This window comes from Somniosus microcephalus, chromosome 6, assembly GCF_052327205.1.
Source record: "Somniosus microcephalus isolate GS21.2 chromosome 6, FLI_Smic_1.0, whole genome shotgun sequence".
Lineage (NCBI taxonomy): Eukaryota > Metazoa > Chordata > Chondrichthyes > Squaliformes > Somniosidae > Somniosus > Somniosus microcephalus.
This window is the reverse complement of record NC_140992.1, coordinates 142,905,382-142,924,681: the sequence shown is the minus strand read 5'-3', so window position 1 is coordinate 142,924,681 and position 19,300 is coordinate 142,905,382. Positions and strand designations below refer to the sequence as shown.

At 46.6% G+C, this 19,300-nt stretch overlaps 1 protein-coding gene across 1 annotated transcript; it reads right to left on the bottom strand.

Moving 5' to 3' along the window:
• Window positions 1-1,602: 1,602 nt before the first annotated feature.
• LOC147116114 (uncharacterized) lies at window positions 1,603-18,416 on the bottom strand. Its single transcript, XM_085990882.1, has 2 exons — window positions 18,329-18,416; window positions 1,603-4,922 (listed from the first exon to the last, which is right to left on the bottom strand). Exon 2 carries the CDS (start codon window positions 3,994-3,996, stop codon window positions 1,843-1,845), a length of 2,154 nt encoding a protein of 717 aa, XP_085847008.1. The 5' UTR covers window positions 3,997-4,922; window positions 18,329-18,416; the 3' UTR covers window positions 1,603-1,842.
• Window positions 18,417-19,300: the final 884 nt, after the last annotated feature.

The window sequence follows — 19,300 nt, the reverse complement described above, 5'->3', positions numbered from 1 at the left end:
GCCTTGGTCCAAACATGGACAGAAGAGCTGAATTCGAGAGGTGAGGTGAGAGTGACTGCTCTTGACATCAAGGCAACATTTGACCGAGTGTGGCATCAAGGAGCTTGAGTAAAACTGATATCAATGGGAATCGGGGGAGAAAACCCTCCACTGGCTGGAGTCATACCTAGCACAAAGGAAGATGGTTGTGGTGGTTGGAGGTCATTCATCTCAGCCTCAGGACATCGCTGCAGGGGTTCCTCAGGGCAGTGTCCTAGGCCCAACCATCTTCAGCTGCTTCATCAATGACCTTCCCTCCAACATAAGGACAGAAATGGAGATGATCGTTGATGACTGCACAGCATTCAGTGCCATTCGCAACTCCTCAGATAATGAAGCAGTCCATGCCCACATGCAGCAAGACCTGGACGACATTCAGGCTTGGGCTGATAAGTGGCAGGTAACATTCACGCCACACAAGTGCCAGGCAATGACTATCTCCAACAAGCGAATGACTGACCACCTCTTGACATTCCCTTGGTATTACCATTGCCAAATCCCCCACCGTCAATATCCTGGGGTCACCATTGACCAGAAATTTAACTGGACCAGCCACATAAGTACCGTGGCAACAAGAGCAGGTCAGAGACTAGGCATTCTGTGATGAGTGTCTCAACTCCTGACTCCCCAAAGCCTTTCCACCATCTACAAGACACAAGTCAGGAGTGTGATGGAATACTCTCCACTTGCCTGGATGAGTGAAGCTCCAACAACATTGAAGAAGCTCGACACCATCCAAGACAAAGCAGCCCGCTTGATTGGCACCCCATCCACCACCTTAAACATTCATTCCCTCCACCACCGGCATACCGTGGCTGCAGTGTGTACCATCTACAAGATGCACTGCAGCAACTCACCAAGGTTTCTTTGGCAGCACCTCCCAAACCCGCAACCACTACCATCTAGAACGACAAGGGCAGCAGGTGCATGGGAACACCACCAGGTCCAAATTTCCCTCCAATTCACACACCATCCTAACTTGGAAGTGTATCGCCGTTCCTTCATCGTCGCTGGGTCATAATTCTGGAACTCCCTCCCTAACAGCACTGTGGGAGAACCTTTACCACACGGACTGCAGCGGTTCAAGAAGGCAGCTCACCACCACCTTCTCAAGGGCAACTCATAATGGACAATAAATGCTGGCCTTGCCAGCGATGCCCACATCCCACGAATGAATAAAAAAATAAAAAATAAAATGGATGTCAACAAGAGGGACTAGATAGTATAGGTAAGTACAGATGGGATAGAATGAGAAAAAAATGACACCTTACAATGTCTTCCAATGAATTACATTTCAAGTACAATCACTGTTATTATGGGGGAAATGCAGCTGCCAATTTGTGCACAACAGGATCCCACAAAGAGTGAACAAATGAATGATCAGTTCATCTGTTGTTACTGGTTGAGGAGAAATTGCCGATGAAGACACTGGAAAAACTCTCCTGCTCTTCTTCAAATTTTGCAGTGGGATCTTTTATGTCCACCTTGTTAAGTCTGTGTGTTATATTGAGAATTACTACACAGACCACAAGAGTAAAATTTAACAGGTCTTTACTAGTCGAAGGTCAGGGCGGAACTGCCCAATAAATCATTACACAGCACTTATATACCGGTGTGGTCACCACCGGTATTACAGTATACCGCAGCCAAGATAAAGTAGTGCAACCCTTAAAATAGTTCTCTTAAAGGTGGAACGGTTACATACACTACAATCCTCCCTTTTTAGCTTAACAGTATATATTCCCCATTAAACATAACATCATAACATATATACACAACTTCATGTAAAAACAGTTCACAGATTCAGTCTCTGAGGAGGCGCCTCCTGCGCCTCCTGACTCGGTCCGGATAACGCCTCGGTGGTGTAGTAGTTCTCGGTGGTGTAGTAGGTTCTCGTTGCTGGGGTGACTCATCTAATAGTCCTTCACTGGACTTAACAGCTTGAACTTTCGTAACTTCAGAACCAGCATTGCTGACTTCTAAACGCTTGAGTACCTTGGGAAGTTTTTCTACTTCCAGACTGATTTGGCTCAGTTCGGAGGGACCACGTGCGTGACCTGGTAGAGGTGATAATGGTTCAGATGAGTCATCATCTTCTGCTTCTTCTCTATTGTCTTCTATTTCCTCCATCACTTCAGCTTTTGCCTCTGCCACCAATTCCCTGAGTGGCTTATTACTGCTGACACTGCTCACAAAAGGGTGCTCTTTCTTCTTAGCTTTCAACTGATCGATGAATTTGACATATTCCCTTTCTTGCTCAGCTTTGATTCGTTTGGCCTCATCGCGCAGATGGTTTGTGTGTTCCTGCTCCATTTTCTCAATCAGCTGCTTCTGCTGTCTTCCCAGATTCTCCAACTCTGTGTCAAAGAACTTTTTCTTTGCATTCATCTCTTGCTCAAAACGGCGAATCATTTGTTCTAATTGCTGTTGTAGTTTGAAATGGAGTTGAGTTCGAGCCCGGTGTTCCTCAGAAATGTGCAGGTCTGTAGACTGGACAGACTCAGAATTCTCTGTCAAACTATGTTGTTGTTGTTCAGTGGAATTCTGTTCTGATACTTTGTTCTCTTCTGAAGCATTTATGCACTCCTTCGTTTTTCCATCATTAGTCTGCAAGTCCATTTTAGACTTGTCTTTTGCACATGGGCTGGTCTTACCATCATCAGTTCCAGAGTCTGAGCTGATTGTCTTCACCGAGTTCTCACTCTCTGCTTTGTCACTGTCACTGTTGCATATGCCCTCATCCAATATTCTGGACAATCGTTCAGGTTTGACATCTTTTCTTTTTCCGGAATCTACCGTCATTGCTTTTAGGGAGTGCCAGTCCATATTTATTTTCCTGATCCACTCCCGTCCCAGAAGTGGTGGACCTCCCTCAGGTAGTACATATAAGTCCATTCCTTGGTGTTCTTTGCCCTTGTGTCTCACCTTGACTTTTATCTTTCCGATGGGGTATACTCTTTGCCCCGTGTATGTCTGCAATACTATCTCCGTATCCCGTAGGGGAATATGTGTGAATAACCTTTTGTAATCTTGCTTATTCATGACCGTCAATGCCGATCCGGTGTCCAAATCCATCTTCACTTGGACTCCTGCTATCTGCAGTGTGACCCAGATAGTTTGTCGGTCAGCTTCCTTACTCACATTGTGAATTCTCAGACTACCCAGTTCATTGCTGTTGGAGTCTGAATCCGAATTCTGTTCATCCGAACTCTTCTCAGCCACCTTATGTACCTTTCTGCACTTTTCCTGCGGTGACTTTTTGTTGCTGGTCTTCTTTCCTGACCGGCATACTTTAGCTATGTGACCAAGCTTGCCACATTTTCTACATTCCTGGTTTTTAAACCAGCATTGGTTCTGATCGTGTGTTGTCTTCCCAGAACGATAACATTTTGTTGTACCCAAAGCCATTTGATCTACGCTGAGTACCGCTGCCTTCAGCTGCATTTCCGCAGTGCCTCTCGCTGCGGCTTCGTGCGATGCTGCAATAGAGACAGCCTTATCAAGTGTAAGATCATTCTCTTCAAGCAGCCGCTTTTGTGTTCCTTCTTTCGACAATCCGCACACGAATTTGTCTCTCAGTGCCTCTGTCAGTCTTTCCCCAAACTGACAGTATTTCGCTAGCTTACGCAGTTCAATTAAGTACTCCGCGTTGCTTTCCTCTTTCAGTTGCGTTCTCGCATAAAATTTAAATTGTTCCGCTAACATCAGCGGTGTGGGGTTCAAATGATTCTTCAGGACAGCAACAGTATTAGCGAAAGTCTGATCCGTCGGTTTAGCTGGTGATAGAAGATGCTTCAATAGCCCGTATGTCTTTGCACCCATTGAGTTTAGTAAGGTTAGTGCTTTATCTTCATTTGATATTTTATTTGCCTTACAATATATCTCTATGCGTTCTACATACGTGGCCCAATCTTCAACATCGGGATCGAAATCGTTGATGTTACCACGCTTAGGCATCCTCGCAATCTTCTTGAGAAACAAAAAGAAATTTTTCTTTAACTTTTTTTTTTCAAAATGGCGGTTTCCCGCGCTTGTCTTCTTCCCCGCCTACGAAAATGGTGGCTTCCCGCGTTTGCCTTTCTCCCCCGCTGGCTGTAATGGCGATTGCCGTATTGCTGCGTTCGCCCTCCCCAGCGGTTTTCAAATCGTGCCTCCCAGCCCCTCTTGCAGTCCGGTCCTTTCCCCCGGCTGCGGCTGAGTTCTCCGCGGTTTTTTTATTTTCTCCCACGCCTTACGCTGACCCGGTCGCTGCGCCTCGCGGCCTCGGTAGCTGCCCGGCCTTTTTCACCGGTCGCGGTCGAGCTTGCAGTCCGGTCCTTTCCCCCGGCTGCGGCTGAGTTCTCCGCGGTTTTTTAAATTTTCTCCCGCGCCTTACGCTGACCCGGTCGCTGCGCCTCGCGGCCTCGGTAGCTGCCCGGCCTTTTTCACCGGTCGCGGTCGAGCTCTCTCTCGACGCTGTTGCGTCTCCCAGCCCGCTTGCAGCCCGGTCTCTCACACCGGCTGCGTTTGCATTCACCGCGGCTTCCGTGCCTTACGCTGCCCCAGTCTCAGCGCCTCTGGCCCCGACTTCTGTCCGGCTCTTTTCCCCGGCCGTGGTCGAGTTCTCCGCCCTTATATCCTCCGTTCTTCCCTCCCCTATTTCACAGCCAACGTGGCCGACTTGCTGCTCGTCGCTGATCGGCTTACCCACCACCGTGATAGAAAGGATGATCACTGCCTGTTGCTGATGGAAGGCTTCGTGTCAGAATTCTTCCTTTGCTCTGCAGACCCGAGTCTTCTCTCAGCAGAATGATGAGGGCGAATGCCTCTTCTCGACGCCCGTTAAACTGCCTTGGATGTACCTCTGCCGCAGGGTAAGATCGTACTCGTTGCCACTGTTAAGTCTGTGTGTTATATTGAGAATTACTACACAGACCACAAGAGTAAAATTTAACAGGTCTTTACTAGTCGAAGGTCAGGGCGGAACTGCCCAATAAATCATTACACAGCACTTATATACCGGTGTGGTCACCACCGGTATTACAGTATACCGCAGCCAAGATAAAGCAGTGCAACCCTTAAAATAGTTCTCTTAAAGGTGGAACGGTTACATACACTACACACCTGAGAGGGCAGTTTAATGTCTCATCTAAAAGATGATACCTCTGACAGTGCAGCACTCTCTCAATACTGCACTGGAAGTATCAGCCTGGATTAGGCGCTCATCCTGGAGTGGTGCTTGAACCCACAATTATCTGACTCAAAGGTGAGAGTGCGACCATCAAGGCAAGCCGATACCTACGTTGATGAAAGAGATCAAAGTTTCCACCAGCTGTTCATCTTATATCAAATGACTTTCAAGTGCTTCAACCCATTGCTAGTGGGTGTGGGCATATCAAACTGCTCCTGATTCTGCACCAATTGGCAACCTCGCTCAAAAGGCACCACTGAATGGCGAGTATGGGGCATTGAAAATGCCACACTAGTGCAGTAAGGGCTATTCTTCTGAGGCTGGATGGAGTTGCACATTGTAAGAGGAAGTTCCCCTTTGCACTCAACGATGGTGTGGCTGATCTGGGAGTGCTTGATGTTGATACTGGAGTGACTAAAATGGAAAGGTGTTCCATTGAACAGCATTAATACCTCTTATGTTAATGAGCACAAAATTCAACAATTTCATATTTTAAGTGATTAATAAATGTAAAGAGGGGGGTGGGGTCATTTTAACTCCGCCCGCCTGGCAGGAAACCAACAGACGTCAATGGAGAGTAGTATCGTCCGGTAGTAATATGGGCGGTCGGTCCGATCACCTCAGTTTGCCGCTAAAATTACCTCCTTAGGTCTCGTATTCACCTATGCCATTAATTTCCCCTGGGATTCTCCCAATAATCCACAGACACCCCGGAGCAATGGACATTTCTCCAGGGTTGCCGTAGATCTAGTGTTTTATACAGTTGAAGCATAACCCCCCTGCTCTTGTATTCTATGCCACAGCTAATAAAGGCAAGCATTCCATATGCCTTCAGGCCAGGTAGATAAGGTGGTTAGGAAGGCATACGGAATGCTTGCCTTTATTAGCCATGGCATAGAATACAAGAGCAGGGGGGTTATGCTTCAACTGTATAAAACACTAGTTAGGCCTCAGCTAGAGTACTGCGTGCAGTTCTGGTCACCACATTACAGGAAAGATGTGATTGCACTAGAGAGGGTACAGAGGAGATTTACAAGGATGTTGCCGGGTGTAGAGAATCTTAGCTATGAGGAAAGACTGGATAAGCTGAGTCTGTTTTCCTTGGAACAGAGGAGGCTGAAGGGAGACCTTATTGAGGTGTATAAAATTATGAGGGGCCTAGATAAAGTGGATAGAAAGGACCTATTTCCCTTAGCAGAGGGGTCAAAAACCAGGGGGCACAGATTTAAAGTAATTGGTGGAAGGTTTAGAGGGGATTTGAGGGGAAATTTCTTCACCCAGAGGGTTGTGGGGCTCTGGAACTCGCTGCCTGAAAGGGTGTTAGAGGCAGGAACCCTAACTGTAATGATATCAGCAAATAGTGATGTTATTTGCCTGTTCGATTATGATGTCTTAATAGCATGATTGCAGGTATTGATTACTTATGCCTGACCAGCAGAGGTCATGTGACCGAGAGAAGCAAGGCAGAGAGTTTTACTTTCACTTTGATTTCTAGCTGCATCACAGATAGAGTGTTCTGTAAAAAGGCTGCTAAAAAGAGTTGAATAGACTTTAGATTAAAACAACTTTCTCTTTCAATAAATGAGTCTTTATTGAACCCAAGAAGAAATCAAAACACTAACCACATTTAAAAAGTACTTGGATATGCACTTGGGACGCTCTAACCTGCAGGGCTATGGACCAAGAGCTGGGAAGTGGGATTAGGCTGGATAGCTCTTTGTTGGCCAGTGCGGACACGATGGGCCAAAATGGCCTCCTTCCATGCTGTAACTTTCTATGATTCTATGATCTGCTGCCGAGGTTTCGACAGAGGATTTAAAGAATCCCCGGGGAAATTCTACTCCACCCTCCCCCACGACTGCTCTTAGAGTGAATGCCAGAGGTCTGATCTTCAGATGTGTCAAGTTTTCATTTCAAGGCAGCAGGGAATATTGGCACTTTGTGGGATAGTCCCTACAGTCAGCTTGAGAAATCTGCCAAGGATCTTAACATGTAAAATATGTTAAAATAGATTTCTCTTACGCAATGTCATAAAGATGCACTAGTTCTGAAAAATATTGTCTTGATATTGCAGGTTTTGCCAATGGTCAAAAATATAAGCTGAAGGAAATTAAAGGTGGGTATTATGGAAGTAGGGCTCTTCTACTCCTTTTTCACTTGTAACCAATTAAACCTCTTATTGTAGCAATGAGAAGGTTTTAATCTGTTCATAGAAGCTAATATCCAATTTTGTCAAAAAATTATTCAAAGAACAGTTAATGATCAAATCTGTATGTTCACGCCAATTAAAGGGATCTTCATTTGTGCCCGACTAGGGCCTTTTAAGATCAGATCCCTCTAGAAAGCTGACCTGTAATTTTTCCCAGCAATCGGGTTGGTTTCTTTCAGCAACTGCCCAAACATACTGATTGTTTTGGCACCACATTCAATAAATACATGCTTGAATAGCAAGCTGTTTCTTGTTCTTGTTTCTAGAATCAAGACCTGATTCTAAAACGACAGTGCCAATAATGTAAGCAGTCCACACTTTTAAATGACTAACTATAAGTGTATTTTTTTAATAATATACATTGCTCAGATAGGTGTCATCAAATCATTTGGTAATTTTAATGTAGCACTTAGCTCTTTTGAAAGAGTGTCTCATGTCTGTGCTTACAGTAACATTCCTTTGTGATAGAATTCACTGAGCTTTGACACCTCAGGCAAGCACTCTCACTACATGCAAAATTGAAAAGATGCACCACTGTTGGAAAGTGTGGGCTGTTCCAACAGGAATGTGAAAGCCCTGTGGTGACCTCGGGACAATGGCCTTCTCCATCCATATTCATCTTGTGACTTTGTATTGTTTCTACACAGGGTCATGTGAGGATTACAGAACTGCCACAAAGTAGATTATTCAACTTGTTTATAAGGCTTTTTCGAGGGCATGTTGTTGTTGGAAGAGAGAGAGCGACTGGGGGGCAAGAGAGACAGCGACTGGGGGGGAAGAGAGAGAGCGACTGGGGGGGGAAGAGAGAAAGCAACTGGGGGGGAAGAGAGAGAGCGACTGGGGGGAAGGGGGAGGAAGGGAGGGGGGGAAGGGAGGGGGGAAAGGGGAGGGGGAAGGGGGGAAAGGGAGGGGGGAATGGGGGGAAGGGAAGGGGGCGGAAGGGGGGAAGGGCGGCGAAAGGGGAGGGGGGAAGGGCGGCGAAAGGGGAGGGGGGAAGGGGGAAAGGGAAGGGGAGGGGGAGAAAGGGGAAGGGGGAGGGGGAGAAAGGGGAGGGGGGAGGGGGAGAAAGGGGAGGGGGGGAGGGGGAGAAAGGGAAGGGGGGAGAAAGGGGAGGGGGGAAGGGGGAGAAAGGGGAGGGGGAGAAAGGGGAGGGGGGAAGAAGGGGAGAAAGGGGAGGGGGGAAGGGGGAGAAAGGGAAGGGGGAGAAAGGGGAGGGGGAAGGGGGAGAAAGGGAGGGGCGAGAAGGGGGGAGAAAGGGGAGGGGGGGAGAAGGGGGAAGGGGGGAGAAAGGGGAGGGGGAGAAGGGGGGAGAAAGGGGAGGGGGGAGAAGGGGGGAGAAAGGGGAGGGGGAAGGGGGGGAAAGGGGAGGGGGAAGGGGGGGAAAGGGGAGGGGAAGGGGGGGAGGGGGAGAAAGGTGAGGGGGAAGGGGGAGAAAGGGGAGGGGGAGAAAGGTGAGGGGAAGGGGGGAAAGGGGGGGGAGAAAGGGGAGGGGAGGGGGAGATAGGGAGGGGGAGGGGGGAAAGGGGAGGGGAGGGGGGGAAAGGGGGGGGAAGGGGGATAGGGGAGGGGGAAGGGGGGGAGGGGGAGAAAGGGGAGGGGGGAGGGGGAGATAGGGGAGGGGAGGGGGGGAGAAAGGGGAGAGGGGGGGGAGGAGGAGGGTGGGAGAAGAAGGGAGGGGGGGAGCCAGCAGACCCTCTCCCCTCTGCCGGCGATGGCTCCGCTGAGCTCCGTGCTGCCCCATGCACTGACATGCGAGCGCAGCGCCCCGGTCAGCCCGAGCCCCACCCTCCTGAGGCGGCTTGAGATGGCCGATTGCGGCTGGCCGGGCCCAGTTGCCTTGGTAACCCTCCTCCCCTCTCCACCTCCCGATCTCCGGGATCGGGCCTGGGCCTGAGCGGCTTGAGACGGCCGATTGCAGCTGGCGAGCCCGGTTGCCGGGGTAACCCTCTCCGCTCCCGCTCCCCTCCCGAGCCCCGCCCCCCCCAACCTGCTCGCTTCCCTCTGGCCACGCTCTGTGTGGAGGTGCGCCGTGCAGCGCGAGCGCGAATGAAGCCCCAGCCAGCCTTTACCAAGATGGCTGGCCGCTGGTTCGGAATCGGGCCCAGCGGGGGGGTGGGGGGTGAGGGGTGGGAGGAGCTTGCCACAAAACAATTGCCTAGGGTCCAGCATGGCTGGCAACAGACACCCAGGCTTCGAAGCCTACCTGCAAAAACGGGGAAAGGTAGGAAAATTAATGAGATTAGATAAAAGATTTAGAAAGTAATTAACTTTTTTTAAAAACAATATGTGTTTTAAAAGCAACTTTTTTTTTAAAGACGCAGAAAGCGGGAAAAAGAAATAAAAAGTTTGGAATCAAGATGGCAGCGACTCACCTCGGTTCAGAACGATAAGGCCCGCCCACACACGCACGGATTGGTCGACCGTCAGGTCACCGAAGCGTAGGATTGGTCAATCGTCCCGTCACTCGACTCTAGGAGGGCCCGCCTGCACACGCCAGGAACCCGCCCCCGCCACGCAGCGATTGGTCGACCGTCGGGTCGCTCGACCGTACGATTGGTCAACCTTAATGTCACTCTATTGCTAATGAGCGGATAATGAGATGCTAATGAGCGGAATTTTGAACGTTTTTTGGATACCGCGGGCGCAATTTTTGTCTCGCCGAAACGTAAATATGCTTATGACCGTTCCGGAATCATAAGCTTTCTTTTGATGTAACGCACGTGTAGGTACGCTCTATAACTTTAGAGTATATAGCCGGACAGACACACCGAAGGACAGACAGACAGACAGACAGATGTATCCTTTTATATATATAGATTATCTGGTTGGGAAGAGTAATTTACATTGAAAATACTCCGCCTACACTTCCCTTCATCATTAACCGAGTGCCCTTGAAGTAGTGACGTCCCTTTTTTCCACACTTGGGCCAAATGTTGGTCCAAAATCCAGAGCACAGCTGCGCTGCTTCAACGTGGCCCAATGGTCCCAAGTATCCTTAATTAAATTTAAAATTGTTCTACATAAGAAAACCGCTAAGGACCTGGTCTAAAGCACAATCCCAATAAAGAAGGACATTGGAACATTTAATGGTACTGTGTTTTATGCTGTAAAACTGTTGGTTCAAGAGATCCTGAGAGAAGATATTATTACTTTCAGCACCCTCCTGTATCCGAACAATGGCAGACAGGAAAAGACCCTCTGGTCCATCCAACCTGTCCCACACAAAATCTGGGAAATTCCTCTTCGACCCCGCTTTAGATGATGGAAGTTCTGCTGCTGAGGCTTACACAAGGGCAGTGTGACTCAGCACACTGTTAATACTGAAGTTGATGTTGAGATGGCCACTGACTTAAAGGACTGAAGATGATGCATAGAGAGGCCACATTGTAAAACTCCAGGAAGGGCAGGTTGTTTGATATTAACTGGAAAACTCATTGGTTAACAGGCTTTCTTGGTAAATTCCTTGCTGCAATTCTAGAATATTCACACGAGCCGAGTGGCTAGCTTCCCTTTTTTCTCACTAAGTATAAATAACTCTTTCCTCATTGGAGTTGCTAAGTTTCCAGGGTTAAAGGCACATTGCCATTGGAGTGGAACAGCCAGGCCAAACTATTTGAAGCAGTTTGTCGTGTCGGCCAAACAGGTAAGGTCATAGGGCAGCAGGCAAGTCAAAGAGTCTGTCAATGCGTACAAAATCAGTCTACAAAAAAAAAGAACTCTCAGGAGATTTACCAGGTGAATATGACCATTTAAGATCAAGAAGTTTAGTAAACTGGTCTAATATTAAATAAGCAATGCATTTCTCAGCTATTAAAGAAAACTTTATTTTTCAGATGACATGTTCAACCTAAAGACCATGAAAATGAATTTGAAAGAATTTGAGGCTCTTGACACGTACGCTTGTAAGGTAACTTATCAGAGAATTTGGAGGAATCTGCATTTTTCAACCCATACTCTTTCCAAATGGAAGACTGAAGTGTTTAGTCTTCAGCTGGACCAGAATCCTCCATTTGTTTCAATTACAAAAACAATTTTTTTTTCCATGGAAGCAAAATACTGCGGATGCTGGAAATCTGAAATTAAAAAAGAAAATGCTCAGCAAGGTCCCCAGTTTTCACGCTGTCAGCGGTGGCTCAGTTGGTAGCACACTCGCCTCTGACCTTTAAGTAGCTGCATCACTTTAAATTTTCCCTTGTAGTGTCTTTTGTGCAAGTTCAGGATTAGACTTGCACTCAATTTCCTACTCACCATCTTTGGTCAGCTCCCAACACCAGGAGTTAGGAACATAGGAACAGGAGGAGGCCATTAATCCCCTTGAGCCTGATCCACCATTCAATGAGATCAGGGCTGATCTGCAACCTAACTCCATATACCCGCCTTTGCCCCAAATACTTAATACCTCTGTTTAACAAAAAACTATCAATCTCAAATTTAAAAGTAACAATTGCCATTTGCGGAAGAGAGTTCCAAACTTCTACCACCCTTTGTGTGTTTCCTAATTTCACTCCTGAATGGTCTGGCTCTAATTTTTAGACTATGCCCCCTAGTCCTAGAATCCCCAACCAGCAGAAATAATTTTTCTCTATCTACCTTATCTGTTCCCCTTAATATCTTGAAAACTTCGATCAAATCAACCTTTAACCATCTAAATTCTGGGGAATACAGTCCTAATTTGTGTAATCTCTCCTTGTAATTTAACCCTTGAAATCAGAGTATCATTCTGGTAAACCTACGCTGCACTCCCTCCAAGGCCAATGTATCCTTCCTAAGGTACTGCAAGGATCAGTGTTTGGGCCTCAGCTGTTCACCATCTACATCAATGATTTGGATGAGGGGACCAAATGTAATATAGCCAAGTTTGCTGATGATACAAAGCTGGCTGGGAATGTAAGTTGTGAGAAGAATGCAAGGAGGCTTCAAGGAGATATAGGCAAGCTAAGTGAGTGGGCAAGAACATGACAAATGGAATATAATGTGGAGAAATGTGAAGTTATCCACTTTGGTAGGAAAAATAGAAAAGCAGAGTATTTTTTAAATGGTATGAGATTGGGAAATTATGTTCAGAAGGACCTGGGTGTCCTAGTACACAAATCACTGAAAGTTAACATGCAGGTACAGCAAGCAATTAGGAAAGCAAATGGTATGTTGGCCTTTATTACAAGAGGATTTGAGTATAAGAGTAAAGATGTCTTACTGCAATTATATAGGGCCCTGATGAGACCACACCTGCAGTGTACAGTTTTAGTCTGCTTACCTAAGAAAGGATATACTTGCCATAGAGGGAGTGCAACGAAGGTTGACCAGGCTGGTTCCTGAGATGGGGGGATTGTCCTATGAGGAGAGATTCAGTAGACTGGGCCTATATTCTCTAGAGTTTAGAAGAATGAGAGGTGATCTTATTGAAACATACAACATCCTTACAGGGCTTGACAGGGTAGAGCAGCCTGCTTGATTGGCACCCCATCCGCCATCTTAAACATTCACTCCCTCCACCATGGCTGCAGTGTGTACCATCTACAAGATGCACTGCAGCAACTCGCCAAGGCATCTTTGGCAGCACCTCCTAAACCCGCGACCTCTTCCACCTAGAAGAAGGGCAGCGGGCACATGGGAACACCACCACCTCCAAGTTCCCCTCCAAGTCACACACCATCCTGACTTAGAAGTATATCGCCGATCCTTCATCGTCGCTGGGTCAAAATCCTGGAACTCCCTCCCTAACAGCACTGTGGGAGTACCTTCACCACACGGACTGCAGCGGTTCAAGAAGGCGGCTCACCACCACCTTCTCAAGGGCAATTAGGGATGGGCAATAAATGCTGGCCTTGCCAGCGATGCCCACACCCCATAAACGAATAAAAAAAAATGCAGAGAGAATGTTTCCCCTGGCTGGGGAGTCTAGAACCAGGGGTCACAGTCTCAGAATAAGGGGTTGGCTATTTAGGACTGAGATGTGGGGAAATTTCTTCATTCAGAGGCTGGTGAATCTTTGGAATTTTCTACCCCAGAGGGCTGTGGAGGCTCAGTCGTTGAGTATATTCAAGACAGAGAGCGATAGATTTTTGAATATTAAGGGTTTCAAGGAATATGGGGATAGTGCAGGAAAGTGGAAATGAGGTAGAAGATCAGCCATGATCTTATTGAATGGCGGAGCAGGCTCGAAGGGACAAATGGCCTACTCCTGCTCCTATTTCTTATGTTCTTATGTAAGGTGTGGTGCCCAGAACTGCTCACAGTACTCCAGGAGTGGTCTAACCAGGGCTTTGCACAGCTGTAGCACAACTTTTACCCCCTTGTATTCTAGTCATCTAGATATAAAGGCCAGCATTCCACTAGCCTTTTTGATTATTTTCTGTACCTGAATCATCTGAGTCAATTACTTGTGCCAACCCAGAAATTCCCAGGAATTTGACATTGCTCAAAAAAGTGCCTTCACCTTCATATGTCCAGCTAAACTGACATGGTTCCTCTGCAGCTCCTGCCAGCACCTCTCTGGCCTCGACCCTGTCATCCTTCCTGTCCCCTTGGTCCAGAACCTTGTCATACTGCTTAACCTTGAGCTCAGCTTTCTTTCCCAGATCCATTTCATTACCAAGACTGCCTTCTTCCACTCACACATCACCTGCCTCTGCCTATCCCCCTCTGCCACAAAACCTTAATCCCTTTCTTTTATTTGGGCAAGGCCGGCATTTATTGCTCATTCCCAGTTGCCCTGAGAAGGTGGTGATGGGCCTTCTCCCTGAACCACTGCAGTCCTTGTGGTGATCGTGCTTTCACAATGGCATTAGGTAAGGAATTCCAGCATACTGGCTCAGTGATGAAGCAACAGCGACATATGTCCAAATCAGGATTGTGTGTGAATTGGAGAGCAACCTGGAGATGATGGTGTTCCTAAGATGTTGCTTTATGCATTATTGCTTCTAGACTCAACCAGCGTCCCTGCATCCAGAAAAGACAACACATTCTGAATGCCATGGTTCCCATCCTCACCCACAGACAGTCCTGTACCCCCACCGCCCCACCCTCACCCACAGACAGTCCTGCACCTCACTCACAGACAGTCCTGTACCCCCACGACCCCATCCTCACCCACAGACAGTCCTGTACCTCACCCACAGACAGTCCTGTACCCCCACTGCCCCATCCTCACCCACAGACAGTCCTGTACCTCACCCACAGACAGTCCTGTACCTTCCCACCGCCCCATCCTCACTCACAGAAAGTCCAGTACCCCCACTGCCCCCATCCTTCCCAAGCACAACTGCTTCCTTCTTTGCCTATAAAATTGACTTCAAGATCCACTTCTTAGCTAGAGAGGAAACCAAGGGCTTGTCCTCTGACCCCTGCCCAGCTCTCCTGGTCTAGAATTGGCCGGTTGAGCTGACAATCAAACTGGTTATCACCACCTAGGAGACGGTTTCTAGAAACTTGCTCCTGCTGAGCTCAAATGGCGAAGGCATTCCAACATCTGCATTGTGACTGCTTGCTGGAAAGTCTTTCTTTAAGTGAACCTCCATTGTCTCAAGTCTAGATCTGAATTCTAATTCACATTCCCAGCGCGTGAACAGTCCTGTGAATTTCATCTTTTGCGAGCGGAATTTAACTTAACATCATCATTTAAAAATAATTCACACCGAAATCCTTCCATGGTCAAATAGACAATAAGAAAATCCTGACATGTTACAGGCTTTTTGAGGTGTCTGTTTCGAGTGTTTGTCAGATTGGTATCAGTAGGTTCTGATTTAACAGCCCCTGCCGTGCAGCACTATTGGATTGGCTGGTGTGGACTGCCAATTACACGCGTGCACGAGTCACTCACCTTCCAACAAACTTGGCAGACAACTGTCTATGTCCACTTCTCAATACTATCTGAGGTTAACATGGGAGAACAATTTGGGGAGATAACCTGATAGACACATTGGCCCAGAAATTCGGGTCGGGGGCTTCCCGCGGGTGCAAGCCCCCGACCTGCACTTACCTTGCGCGCCGGCCGTTGAGCTGTGGGCCCGCGTGGAATTCTGATCCTGGGCCTGCTCCAGCTGCTGGTGCGCAGTGCTTGCGTATCCCAGGGGCGCAGTTAGTTCGATGCGTCCCCTGGGATCACGTGCGCCATGGGGAGCCAATCGGAGCAGGGAATGCTCCATTCATAAGTCTGACAGGAAGGCCTGTCAAGACTTATAAATACTACAGCCCCATAACATCACTAAATCTTCAAATAAATTTTTAAAAAGCATCACATTTTTAAAATAAACTATAAATTACATGAAATAATTATTTTAAACAATAATTTAAATTTTTGAAAAAAATAATTTTATTTTCTAACGGGGCTAAAAATGAACTTACCTTGCTTAAAAGTATTTAAAAATAATAAACCTGTGGAAAAAATGCTTTAATTTTAATTAATTCACCACTTACCTTGTAAAAAGCAGGCCTTACGCCTGCTTTTTACATGTCTAATTTCTGGAGACTTACCTTCCCGGGAAAACCCGTAAAAAAAAACGAAGTTCGATGCGCACGCGCAGCCTCTTCCGCGCGCGCGTTCGACCTCTGAACCCCTGCTTTCAGGAGAACGGAAGTGCCAGTTTCCCGCGCATGCGCAGTGCATGCAGGAAACCTGCACTTCCATTGGGCCTACGGGTGAGTACCCCGTGCGTACTCACCCGTGGAGACCCGAATTTCTGGGCCATAGTTTTCATAACCATGGGAAAGGCTGTAACAATATTTAATACCTTCACATCACCTCCAATATATGCAATATACAAACAGAAGTGAATTACAAGCAGACATTGTAATGATGTCACACTATGAGTAACATAATAAGACACCCCTCCAACACAGGGGACCTGAGAGATACCTTTACTAGAAATCCTTTTATAACTTGTGCCAGTTATTTTGCTTCCCTAATGTTAACTAATGCTATCCCTATTTGACAATCTGCATAGACAATAACTTAAAAGCAACCAAAATCAATTCGATTCAACACAATTTTTCAAGTACAGCCAAACAGTTTGAGTGATTCGAAACTGATCAATTCAGATAAACTCTGACTTTCAATAAAAGTATTCTGAAGTTTGGGATGATTTTGAGAAAAGTAACAGAATATCTTTTCAAATCCAATTTCTTACTCCGACAAAAGACCATTTTACCTTCTAAGATCCGATAATTTTGAATCTGTTGCTCATTGAACAGTCACTTCTGAAAATGATTTCATATTCAGGGACCAATCCCTGGCTACGGTGGTTTTTGATGAATTGATTACAATCTACATATGTCAGCTGTGGCTCAATGGGTGGCACTCTCTCTGTCACAGGAGACAAATACAAACTTCAGTTTTTGATGCTAATAAGTGTTTGAGGCATAACTGTGCAGAGTGGCGGAATGGATTTGTATGATACAATGGAATGATCACGATGTTGTAAATGTTTTAAATGTAGAATAAATCCAAATTTTTAAAAAATGGGTAGCACTCTCGCCTCGGAGTCAGAAGGTTGTGGGTTCAAGCCCCACTCCAGAGCACATAAGGTGCCGTCTTTCCGATGAGACGTTAAACCAAGGCCCTATCTGTCCTCTAAGTGGATGTAAAAGATCCCACGGCACTCTTTTGAAGATTGGAAGGGATATATATATACCATCACATACCACATCATCATATATATATATATGTATACACACACACAAACTAGTCAATCTCTTGTGGGGCTGCTCACAGAGAATTAAGACCACGTGTAGCTCCAGGTGAAGTGGGGCTAGAGGGCAGAGGCTAAAAGGATCAGGGTTGCAGACGGAATGTGCTGCCCATTTTAAAGTCATGCATTTATTTTTATATTTCCATTGTAAATTATTATGTCCAAATTTGGAATGGAAACTGCGATGTAAACTTGTCCTGCTGTAATTACACCCTGCTGCCAGTGGTAGCGCTGCTGTAGAAGAATGTAATTACTGCATGGCAAGTTTACATAGGCACTTACCATTATAGAATTTGTAATGAAGAAGTTGACAGGAAGTGCATGCAGATGTCAGATTATTAATGTATTGGGGCAGAAATTCCTCCCCAAACGCGTGAGTACGGAAGGGGTACTCACGCGTCTGGCCGGAGGAAATGCCGGTTTTCAGCATGCACAGCGCATGCGCTGAAAACCGGCATTTCCTCTCCTCTAACCCAAGAGGTGAAGAGGCTAGCGCGTGCGCTGTAGGGGGCAGCGTGTGCGTCTTGGATTTCCTCTGTTTTGGGGGATTTGCGCATGTGTAAAGGCCTCCGGTCTTTACGCTTGTAAAAAGCACATGTAAGTATTTATTTTTACAGGTAAGTGGTGTTTTAGTGCAATTTAGAATTTTTTTTCCACAGGTTTATTATTTTAAAGAATCTACAATAAGGTAAGTTTAGTTTTAGACCCTTTTTATTAAAAATTTATTTTTTTCAAAAAAAAAAATTATTGTTTAAATTATTTTTTTAAACTTATTTATACTTAATTTAATGATTGGGATGTTTTTAAAAATTTTATTTAAAGTTTAAGTAGTGTTTTGGGGTGCAGTACTTATCATGAGTTTGACAGTTCTTACTCTCAAACTTATGAATGAAGTTTCCCCTCCCCTGATTGGCTGAACAGTGCTCACCTGATCCCAGCCGGCACATCGCACTAACTACGCCGCTGGGTCAGGTTAGCACAGCGCGCCGACATCGGAACCAGGCCACTGAAAGGAAATCCACTGCGGGCCAGGTTTCAGATGTCGGCGCGCCGGGTATGTGCACATCGGGGGCTTGCACGCGCGGCAAGCCCCCGACACCAAGTTCTGGGCCATTATATAAATATGATCTCATTGGGCTGAGGTCTCTGTAGAAGGAGGGCTACAAGCTATCTTTCCAGAAACCGCCCTTAAGAGGTACACAGGACATTGGCTGGAATCTTTACCTTGCATTCAGGTCAGGTGCGTAGCGGTCCGCGTAGTGGGTTGGAATCCCGAAGATTTGAACAGCGCATTCTGCACTGCACGTTTAACTCAATGGCACCAATTAAAAGAGTCATGCGGTTTTCCGGCCCAATTAAATGGAACAGGTCTGATGACGTCACTGATGACGCATTTTCAGTGCGGATATTTAAAGCAGCCTTGCACACATCTCATTTGAAGGTTGCTGTAGGAGTGTTGAAGGTGATTTCCAGAGTGCTAAATTGCTGAATAACATTGACAATTCTGTGGGTCCTGAAGACACAAAAGCAGAGGGCGGCCCCAAGATTCCCAGATGCCTCCCTGGAAGGTCTGGTCCAGAAAGTAAGAGCACGCTGAGAGGTTCTCTTCCCTGCAGATGGCAGAAAAAGACCAGCTAAAGAGACAAAGAGGACACAGCTAGACGTTGCAGAGGAGGTCAGCAGCAGGGATGTGGTGAGGAGAATGTGGATCCAGTGCTGCAAGTGATTCAATGATCTCATGAGCTCAGGAAAGGTGAATGTAATGCCACACTCACCTTCATCCTGCTGTGCCCGTCATCACAACCCCATCACTCTGCCTTCCCAAGCCTATTCCTGCACATCATTCCTCACACCAGCCTAACTTGCAGGTCCACCCTGTTAAGTCTGTGAATTATTTAGTTAATTAAAACACAGACTAATGAGTAACAATAAAAACAGCTCTTTACTGGTTGGAGGTAGGGACTATACTGAATACAAGATTACTGCACAGTGCTTATATACCGGTGTGTTCACCCCCGGTATTACGTCTACAGCAGCCTGAGAAAGTCGTACATCTCTTAAGGTGGAACAGGCTTAAGCTCTCTTAAGGTGGAACAGGTTACATACACAACACTCCTCCCTTCTTAGCTTTATAGTCATCCCCCCCATTTAACATAACGTAATAACATATATACATATATAACTTCATGTTTAACG

Bases quoted from the DNA above. Each gene is read 5' to 3' on its own strand.
- LOC147116114 (XM_085990882.1), bottom strand. From the start codon at position 3,996: ATGCCTAAGCGTGGTAACATCAACGATTTCGATCCCGATGTTGAAGAT.